Source organism: Taurulus bubalis (assembly GCF_910589615.1).
Source record: "Taurulus bubalis genome assembly, chromosome: 1".
Taxonomy (NCBI): domain Eukaryota; kingdom Metazoa; phylum Chordata; class Actinopteri; order Perciformes; family Cottidae; genus Taurulus; species Taurulus bubalis.
This window is the reverse complement of record NC_136589.1, coordinates 20975238-20986309: the sequence shown is the minus strand read 5'-3', so window position 1 is coordinate 20986309 and position 11072 is coordinate 20975238. Positions and strand designations below refer to the sequence as shown.

The following is an 11072-nucleotide window of genomic DNA, read 5'->3' as shown; positions in this document are numbered from 1 at the left end:
ACACCTGACCTCACAAAATATGCCCAAACCCATGTTTTGTCCATAACTCAAGAATCAGTACGATAATTATGTTCAAATGATGAAGGGATGACATTTTGGACAGACGTGGATGTGAACTGTTACTTGGCTGATTGGCGGAGGCAAAGCACCGCCTTGAGTAATTCTAGTTATCGTAAAAACTAATGTGGTTATGATTTGCTTCACGTCTCTATAAAGCTAAGTCGATGACTAATCATTCAGAATCCAAGTCAAACTTCATGGTATGTGTTTAATGAGCTCTCTTAACAAAACCAACACTGAGAAAAGTCACAAGACATAAGGAAATAAAAACATTAAGTTATCACTTAGATGACAGATTATCACGCAGGTCCCAGGTTCTGATCATTATTAGAACCGGTATAATTCCCTCATATTGGTATTCACACATTACATCATAATAATACACATATTTTAGAGCTGATCCCTTTTAAAGTGATTTTATATCAAATACAATTCTGCTATTCAAGTTTCTTTTGATTGTAAAAATATTCTTTGAGACCATATTCCATTTGGTCTGTGATCATGAAGAACTACAACAAGAAAAACGATTCAAACAATATTATCACATAATGATTTGTTCCATGAAGGAAACGCCTCCAAATACTAGCGCCAACCGAGCTGATCCACAACCAGGAGGCACAAGTACAAGGTATCTCAGTATGCCCACTGAATCCCAGTTCAGTGTTGAGACCCTCAGCAGCAGATTGACCACTGAAGCTCGTTTGAATGAGACTTTGCAGGCTCTCCAGTGCATGATGTCACATAGCCTCTCAATTTGCTGATTCCCAAAGTGTGTGTCCCATTCAAGTGAAGTTCTTCTGACTTCCTGTTTGTGCGTCGCAGCGAGGCTTCATTCTCCCCCATCACGCTGGTGTGGATTGCAGTCAGTTTCCACCGCCTGTGTGAAAGTAGTGGTTTGTGTCGTCAGGAGGAAAGTGTTGTGCGTCGAGTCATTAAGGTTGGCTGGGTCGCTTGAATGCACCCCATAATGCATCTGGTTCCCTTCGTCATCCTTTCCCTGCCCTGATGTCCATCGGTGAGGCAGCAGGACAGCAGCTCCCTTTGAAAGTGATCTTTCCTCAAGCTCAGTTCCTCTGAGCGAAGCGAGCTGAAGACCCTGCTCATCATTTTCCAGCGTTCTGTACGACTGCACCGGCTGCAGCTGATGTCAGACCTCACGGCATGTTCACGCTCACCGCTGTGAGGTGAACACTGCAGTACAGAAGTAATCTAAACAATATTAGAGGCAGCTGGATGACAAAACAACAAGAGAATGATGGGATTTGGCACAAATAGACTCAGAAGACCGTCCGCACCAGCTAAGAACGTTTGGGCCGTCTATTTAACGACGGGAGATAAATTAACCTATATTAACCAGATTTTTATTACCAGACTGAGATGAAAAGATGTTTGGGGGACATTATGGGAAAACCGGACCCATGTTGAAAATGGCTCGAACTAAAATGTCCCTTCTCAGCTCCTGTGGACTCCCCATGTACTATGTAACATTATCAGAGGGGCTAAATGGGCCACAGCCAGTGCACCAGTCAAGAAGTAGACAGGATTCATCCTGAAAGACACAAAAAGGGAGCACTCTTCCTGTCCAGCTGAGTCCAGGGTTGTGCTTCCCTCTTGTGCTGACCCCCCCCAGTCAGTTGTAGGGAAAAGGTGGGGGAGGGGCTGTTAGTTGACCCCGGGTTCATCCTCAGAGATGAGTGGCTGACCACCTGGACGGACACACAAACACACACACAATGAACCAAACTAAGCCATAAAGGAACAGCAACAACTACACAATATACGTGGTCCAACTCACGTGGTCTGATCCTGATTGGCCAGATGAGGATGGAGCAGAGCGCCAAAGCTGCGATGACTGCCACGCCTCCCGTTACTATGACCATGATGTAATGATAGAACCATGCGCAGGCTGGACAGCACGCCACAGTACTGAGAGAGAACAGCATGTTATTAGCGTATCAGATGGAGGGAACAAATATTCATATTCTCTGAGACTAAATGGGTAATTTTACAAGAAAAACAGGGGGGCGGGGGTCACAAATGTTTGACTTTATGATCTCAGAATATCCAGTTTTTTCTCTGGATATTAAGTGTGTTGGGCTAACCGCTAACAGCTCACGGTACTACCAGTACACCACTGCTGCACAGCTTGGGGAGTTCAAACGCCGTGGAGCTGCCTTCACCGCCGCTTGTTTTACGAGGGTTTGCAGCCCACAGTGGCCGTAACCAGGCAAAGACGGAGGCACTGACTGGAGGCAATGTCAGTCGTGAATATAATCAGAGCTTAGTTTCTTTATGAATGGGACCTTGAGAAGGGCCCAGTAGCAGCCGCAAATGATGCTCTTATTCATGTGGCTCTAAAGGAGTGTCCCTTTAACTGTGAATATGTCAATACAGCAAATATGAGTATGTGATAACATAATATAATAGTGTGCACTAACTGGCAAGGATGCAGAACCTGAATGAGCATCACGGCCGCTCCATTGGCCACCTTATCAGTGAAACTCATGGCTCCATACACAAATGCCCCACTTTGCTGCAGAGAGGAGAGAAGAAGAAGGTAAAGATTGTCTCACACACACACACACACACACACACACACACACACACACACACACACATTACCGTCTGGCCGCCGATGAGCTCGGCGGTCATGGCGAGCGATATGACCAGGATGGTGGCCGACCCCGCCCCCAGCAGCAGAGCGGCCCCGTACACCCGTTCACCCATCTTGTCATCCAGAAGCACCCAGTAGGAGAAGGCCATAATCAGCAGCAGGCCCACGAAGTAGGTGAGCTGCACCAATCAGGAGAGAGAGAGACACACAGTGACAGGTGAGTGGCCGGTTCAAATCCCGCCTTGGTGAAAGTCGACACTTTCGCTGGGACTCTGGGTTAAATGCCTTCTTCTTAGCAGTGGAGATACAGAATCAGATAGAGTACAGTCTCATGAGGAAATGCTGAAACCACAGAACCAGTCCATCAACTCCTTGACTCTCGGCTGTACTTTCGGTCACATACATATTGATCGTGTTGTACAGGACTGCATTACACTGAAAAGTACCCTGATGAACGTAAATTAACGTAAATGGAACGGCTCTGATGTCCGATGTGAGGTCCCGGGACATTGGAGGTTGTATGTGTACAGATTGTAAAGCCCTCTGAGGCTAATTTGTAAGTTGTGATTTTGGGCTAAACAAAATAAATTGAAGGAACAACAACCATGTTGATGACACAGTCTGGGCCTTTTTGCAACTACGTGTTCGGTCACTCAGGGCTGAGAAGAAAAGGTTTGATTTTTCAAGTACAATGAATCATTGGGGGTCAAAGGGTTAATGGTAATACGGTTGGTTGACACTGAAAGAGAGAGTGTAGCTGGCTTAAAAAATGGGTGTAGTCGTTTCTAGATATTTGAACGCAGAAAAGTTACACATTATACCTTTACAAGTTGAAAGTAGCCTGATTTTCAAGGGGAAACAAACTGGTCAAAGAGAAGAGCACCCATTCAGAAGTGTGGAGCCAGGTTGAGGTGTGAGGGTTCACTTACACATTTACCAATGAGTTTACTGACAGGCTTCATGATAAAGGAGGACAGGAAGCCACTCAGGTACATCACTAATGGGATCGTCGCGATGAACTTCTGTTGGCGGGAGGAAGAGAAAGAAGGAAGAAAGGGTGAGGACGGCTGCGATACAGAACGGATCATGAGGAGATGACAAAGGACGGCTGAGGTGACTTTGCGTTACCTTGGGCAGCCCCAGAGTGTTGATGAGATACATGGAGATGTATGTCTGAGACAGATTGACCATTAACCTGGTAGACATGTAGAGCAGGGCCACCTACAGAGAAGCACAGTGACACGCAGGTCTGTCAGCCAGCTTTGCTGCAGGCAGTGAAAAACACAGAAGAGGAACTCAGGCTCTGGTGTGTCTGTAGAATGGTCCTACCTGGTAAAAAGAAGGCTGCTGCAGCCAACATTTCCACTGCAGAAGAGGCGAGGAGGTCTTAGAACGGGGAAGTCTCGGCACCCCCTCTCCCTCCTCTTCGTCTTCCTCCTCCTCCATCCTCTTCCTCTCATGCTCTTCTCCAGCCTCCCCGTCTGCTCCGGGCCTCCTCTCTTTGATTCCCAGGTGGAACAGGAGGGAGAAGAGAGCGCCGATGGCCAGCACAATCAGCGCCAGATTCTGAGATCAAACACAACATGGCACAGATATGGTCACGCCTCCACATGAGCTTGTAGATCATGGTTTCTGTGTTCTTTCACTTCCCCCAAACTGTGTGAAGGCAGAACGTTTCAGTCGGAGGTTTTATAAAACATACCTCTATTCACAACTCTATTCTACGGTGAAAATAATAAGAAAAAAACTACAACGCATGACAACAATAACATCTTAGATATAGAGTTTTACTGGTCTCTGTGAAGATGTGGGCTTAGTCCCCGACCTCCCGCTGCTTTCATCTTATTTTTCTGGAGTAGCCTCAGGTTTCTAGCTGGGTTAGCTTAGCTTCTATCTCTGCTCTCCTCTTCCACTGTACTGTTCCTCCTACTTCCTTGAACAGGGCCAAACTCACAAATACCAACACCGCCACCAGGATTAGTGGTACAATACAATGTGTTTTGAATACAGTGTGAGTCACTACAACCACGAGAGGTCCCTGAACATGCAGCCATAACTGCCTGCCCAAGATATTAGACGTGAACCAGGGAGAGTCACCATTGACGAAATGGAATTTAGACTTTGCTGAAAATTGGAGCTCAGGCAGGGTAGGAAATTTACATATTTTTTAGGGGGCGATTTTTGCCCCCACCGACTGAAATCCAGGGGCATTTCAATAAAAAGTGGGGGCACTTTTTGAAATAACATTTAACCGTTGTTCAAAATAATAAATATACCTATTTAGGCTTAAAGTATATGAGCAATTGTCATCAAATGGCAATAATAAGACTATTAGGCAGTAGTCTACAGATTCAAAGTGTTTTCTTAGATTTTTTTAACAAAAGAACAAACAGAAAACATAAATCAGACAATCATATTCAATGTTATTCTTATTTCTTTGTGGTAATGTATTGTTATTACATTTTTTAAACAACTATAACTTTTTTCCTTTCTTTTTTTATAATTCAAAATTATATTTTTTGATTTTTTTGCTACCTTAATCACGTTGTACCTACTAGGGGTGGGAATCACCAGAGGTCCTACGATTCTATACTATCATGATACTATGATATATTGAGCATTGCGATTTATTCCCTTTTTTTCACCGCAAATTGTCCCCAAAGGAAAACTTTGTCAACATATTGTATCTAAGAAGATAAACTTTTCAGTCTGTTCATCTCACTTCAATAATTTGTATTGCAGCAAAATGTGATTGTCAAGCAGACAAACTGACCAACACTGTGATAAATGTTGTCATTCGAGCTGGATGCGCCGAAGAGGGGGCGGAGCTTATCTCCGTGCAGGTTTCATTTCCTCCATTCACCATGGAAATAATCACTCTAGCCACACAGCTCGGTGGATTTCACGCGGGGAAGTGCGTCTGAATGACGGCCGCTTCCAGCGCTGCTAGAGGACCCGGAGCCAGTTTGATGCTTTATTGTACGCCTTTGAGCAGCGGCGTGTCGCGCATGTTGCATGTTGTCCTGTGTGTCGAGCAACAGCTGTGCGAGCAGCGGCGCTGCGATTGACAGGAAGTCCAGACGTTTGATTTAAACGGCGCATTTCTAATTTCTAAGTTCATTACATTTCTAAATTCATTAAATTATCATAAGTATTAGAGGAAATTATGGGGGCATTTTTTGCCCCTCTCCTAGTGGTGTCAGGGGCAAAATTATATTTCTTAGGGGCAGTTTTGCCCTTTGCCCTCGTGTATTTCCGACGCTGAGCTCAGGACTCATCCTGAGGATGGGTAACATACTCCAGATTGTTTTAAATATCAAACTTTGAATATAGAAATGTTCTCGGTAGAACCACGTGGGTGGATTCGAGATGAAACTGTTGGAATATGAAAGTAGGTAGTAGGTAATTTATTGTTCTGGATACAACCCCCACAGAAGGTTCTGGGTGGAACCATCACACCAGAGAAGGGTACAGTGTAGAACCTCTCACAGAAGGTTCTATGTGTTCGCCTTTATGTTGGGTTCTAGGCACAACCCTGTGAAGTGCCATGTGTGAGTTGATTAGAACTCCTCCTTACCCTGAAGATGAGGATATCTTGTGGCCCAAGCTCATTGCTGAGTGGGTCGTCATCCTGACTGGCCTGGATGTGGAACAGCAGGTAAGCCACTGCATACACTGTGATGTTGGCTATCACTGTGAACGCATACCTAAACACACACACACACACACACACACAGAATCTGTAGATGATCGTGCCATGTGTACTGTTAGGTAGGTGCACTATCTTTGAACAGAAGACGCACCTGTATGCAGTGAGCTCTACTTTAGCGTGCTCACAGGTGACCAGCTCTGGAATGAGAGACAGGTGGGAGATCTGGGTGGCGGCCCAGCCAAACTGAAAGACGATGATGAACGGGATGAAGTAGATCAAACTGGCCCACTGAGGGGTGAGGGAGTCACAGCCCAGGCACTGGTTGAAGATGAAGGCGAAGGACAGCATCACGCTCAGTGTACCTGACACACACACACACACACTTTTTCTTAGTCACTCAAGTGGACTTGTATCAGATAACCTCAATCATATCCACACACATGCAAGTGACTCACTGAAGCAACCACGGTAATACATGATAACCTTTCAAAATATTGTTATTTAAGTGGTACCCCAGAGAAGGCAGGTTTCTGGACAAATGAAGAAACATCAGAAATGATCACATACATCGTCCTTCATGTACTAGTACTAGTCATTCACTTCATACATCGTCCTTCATACAGTGATATGTACTAGTCAGTATGAGAATGACCTACCCATTTACTTTGCAAACAAAACAAAAAAACAGCCTACCCCAGCTTTAAAAGCAGAAATCACAATTTTTGCACAACTGCAAAAAAATAAGTGTGTTTTAACACATTAATGGTTGCTTCACCACGTCAGCATTTTATCTGACGTTTCAAATCCAAGCTCAAGCAGGAGCCATTTGAGTGCTAGAACAGCGTTTTGAGGGAACACATTACAAAATCAGAAGTGAGAGTCATGCTCTCAAGTCGAATGGTCACGCTCAAAGGAAGATAGGGAATAAGCTCCATAAGTGTGCACCTTACACAAGTGTGATGGGAAAACTCTAAAGATCCAGGTCACACTGAGAATGGACTTTACAGTAAAGTAGGAGACATCTTGTGACCAGCAGCTCCACCAACACAACATGACCTTGTATAGACTGTTTATGAGGTGTATGCGTGTCACTAGGATCCTTACACTTTAAGACATTCCACTGTGAAGCTCTCTGACATCTGTCATTACGGAGTCTTGTAAAACATGATCCGACCTGAACTTGATCAATAAGAGTTCGACATGGGAGCATAGTCCAAACTGGAGGTTTTAATAAAAGTTACATGAATACCCTTTATGGGAGCATGTACATAACAGCTGACTGACTGAAACAAGGACCAGCTTTAGGACTAAACAACCGGCTGATCTGATTGGGATGCAGGATACTAGCATAGAAGAACAATCACCTACTACTTCTTTAAAAGTTACATAAATATGAGCATTATGTAATATGTATCAATACAAATATAAATAGTTTAGATTTAAAAAAAACTCAGTCAGGGAATACACAGAATAAATAAAATAAAATAAAATGTTGTCTCCCTACCTTGTGCCTGAAAGTTTATTTCGATGTACTATGTGAAAAGCAGCTGTATGTGGATTACAAACTCTATTGAAGGAAAAATCATTTGTGAATCTTGTGGGGCATTGGCCCCTTTATCTCTCTGACTTACCAACTAAATGCCATGTCTTCCTCTTGCCGTAGTTGCCACAGCCAGGGGTCCGGTCTGACTCGTAGCCAATGAGCGGCGTAAAGATGCCATCAGCTACCTGGCCAACCAGCAGCAACACACCTGCACCGCGCATTCACAGATCCGTTATACGCAATAAAAATGAATGTGCGACAATTGACAATATCCATATAAAGGGAATGGATATAAAATAACTAACACCAGTGTAAACTGAATGATGGAGTCTCTTTAAAAAAAAAAGACATTACAAGCATCACAAAGATGTATTAATGAGTTATTGTATCAGACTACATGCATTGACAGACAGAAATATAAATGTTATACATATATACAGTGGCTTGCAAAAGTATTCATACCCCTTGAACGTATCCACATTTTGTCACATTACACGCCACAAACATAAATATATTTTATTGCAATTTTATGTGAAAGACCAACACAAAGTGTCACACAATTGTGAAGTACAAAGAAAATTATACATGTTTTTAAATTTTTTTCACAAATAAAAAAAACTGAAAAGTGCAGTGTGCAAAATTATTCAGCGCCCTTTTCTCTGAGTGCAACCAATTTCTTTCAGAAGTTGCCTGATGACTGCTGAATGATTGAATGTTGACCGAATGACTAAATAGAGTCCGCATGTGTGTAATCTAATCTCAGTACAAATACAGCTATTCTGTGACGGCCTCAGAGGTTTGTGAAGAGAATATTGGGGAGCAAACAGGACCATGACGTCCAAGGAACACACCAGACAGGTCAGAGATGAAGGAATCTGTCCACAGGACAACTATTGGGCGTGCACTCCACAAATTTGGCCTTTATGGAAGAGTGGCAAGAAGAAAGCCATTGTTAAAAGAAAACCATAAGAAGTCCCGTTTGCAGTTTGCCAGAAACCATGTGGGGGACACAGCAAAGATGTGGAAGAAGGTGCTCTGGTCAGATGAGACCAAAATTGAACTTTTTGGCCAAAATGCAAAACGTTATGTGTGGCGGAAACCTAACACTGCACATCGCTCTGAACACACCATCCCCACTGTCAAACATGGTGTTGGTAGCATGATGCTCTGGGGGTGCTTCTCTTCAGCAGGGACAGGGAAGTTGGTCAGAGTTGATGGGACGATGGATGGAGCCAAATACAGGGCAATCTTGGAAGAAAACCTGTTGGAGTCTGCAAAAGACTTGAGACTGGGGCGGAGGTTCACCTTCCAGCAGGACAACTACCCTAAACATAAAGCCAGGGCTACAATGGAATGGTTTAAAACAAAACATATGCATGTGTTAGAATGGCCCAGTCAAAGTCCAGACCTAAATCCCATCGAGAATCTGTGGCAAGATCTGAAAACCGCCGTTCACAAATGCTCTCCATCTGACTGACCTTGAGCTGTTTTGCAAAGAAGAATGGGCAAAAATCTCAGTCTCTAGATGTGCAAAGCTGGTAGAGACATGCCCCAAAAGACTTGCAGCTGTAATTGCAGCAAAAGGCGGTTCCACAAAGTATTGACTCAGGGGGGGCTGAATAATTTTGCACACTGCACTTCAGTTTTTTTTTTTTATTTGTGAAAAAAATTTAAAAACATGTATAATTTTCTTTGTACTTCACAATTGTGTGACACTTTGTGTTGGTCTTTCACATAAAATTGCAATAAAATATATTTAGGTTTGTGGCGTGTAATGTGACAAAATGTGGAAACGTTCAAGGGGTATGAATACTTTTGCAAGCCACACACACATATACTGTATGTATATACACACGTGTGTGTGTGTATATATATTATATATACATATATACATATATATACACACACACACACACAGAAAAACAGACACAGACTACCTGCATAGGTGTTTTCAAATCCCAGCACTGAGTGGTAGAACACCAGGAGGTAAGTGAACCACATGGAGGCACACAGGTCGTTCAGAAAGTGTCCCACCGCGTAGCTGAGTTTCTTGAGGGCCGGCAGGGACCTCTCCGTGTCCGACATTGTGGCTCGCGGGAGACGAAACAAGTCAGATACACCTCTTCAAGCCGGTCGGCAGAGCTCAAGGACTACACACCATTTCTCGGTTCCCTTTTTCTCATGCCACCCTTGACTCAGCGCCGCGTCTGTCCGTTCAGCAAGTTATACTTTGTCAGGACAAAAACACGTTCCCTTGCATCTCGGTGCCAGCTTCCTTGTGATCAGGTGACAGTGGAGACTGTCAAAGCCAGGAGGAGCGTCTGAGGAGACGGTATGGGAACCGAAACAGAAGCACACCGGAGGACGAAACGGGGCGTTTCACCGCCGACTTTCTCCCGTTAACGCTGATTTGGACACCCAGCTGGCAGATACAACTTAACGCACGCGAGCTGCTATTTCTCAGCTTCCTGTCAGGTCGATCCCATTGAGAGGGACCCCGAATTTAAACCCCTCGAGCGCCTTTTCTTCGTACATCTCGCTCCACGGCAGCAGCGTGGACGGTAACCGCTCGGGACGGAGAACACCCCGGTAACCTACCGCTAACGAGCTACAGCGGACACGTCTGGCGAAACAAACATAAACAGACCGTTAAACAAACAACATAGACCCGGCGCTGCTGATGATGACGAGAGCGTGACAAGGCAGAGGGATTGACCAATAGGAAGCCCTCCTGCTCCGGTTCAATAGCGGAAGCCGCGTGGGTTCAACTTCCTCACGTGACAGCCAAAGATCGTGTGTGTCGTAACAAATCTAAATGGTGTGAGCGACATCCCCAGGTCACTTCCGCAGTTGCGTAAAGATGTCACATAAGCGTCAAAGCCATAAATCACTGTCAATTTGGCCACAATTAGGCAATATTATAAAAGTAGGTGCTGTATTATTATTATACACATTTTGCATTAGTCAAATTATATTTTCAAAAACAACCGAGCAGAATTTGATTTCTCCAAAAAAGTACAACCCAGGCTATGATACATGTTATGCCTCAGTTCTTGCTCCCTTTCAGCAGTTTGAATCCAGTGCCTTGCTCAGGGGCACAAGAGTTATTTCAACAGGAAGTAATTAGCTGCCTGCCTCACAAGGTCACAGCTGGCATTAGATGCATGTTGACGTGGTGTTCAGGATCAAATACAAGTGTATCC

At 44.3% G+C, this 11072-nt stretch overlaps 1 protein-coding gene across 1 annotated transcript; it reads right to left on the bottom strand.

Moving 5' to 3' along the window:
- Nucleotides 1-248: 248 nt before the first annotated feature.
- LOC306746233 (major facilitator superfamily domain-containing protein 12-like) lies at nt 249-9954 on the bottom strand (the record flags this gene model as incomplete). The annotated part of the gene is made up of 11 exons (XM_079229112.1): nt 249-1766; nt 1856-1986; nt 2499-2593; nt 2683-2853; nt 3604-3696; nt 3803-3895; nt 4004-4240; nt 6252-6381; nt 6478-6688; nt 7958-8077; nt 9807-9954. 11 exons carry the CDS (start codon nt 9952-9954, stop codon nt 1723-1725), a joined length of 1473 nt encoding a protein of 490 aa, XP_079085238.1. The 3' UTR covers nt 249-1722.
- Between the last annotated feature and the right edge of the window lie 1118 nt (nt 9955-11072).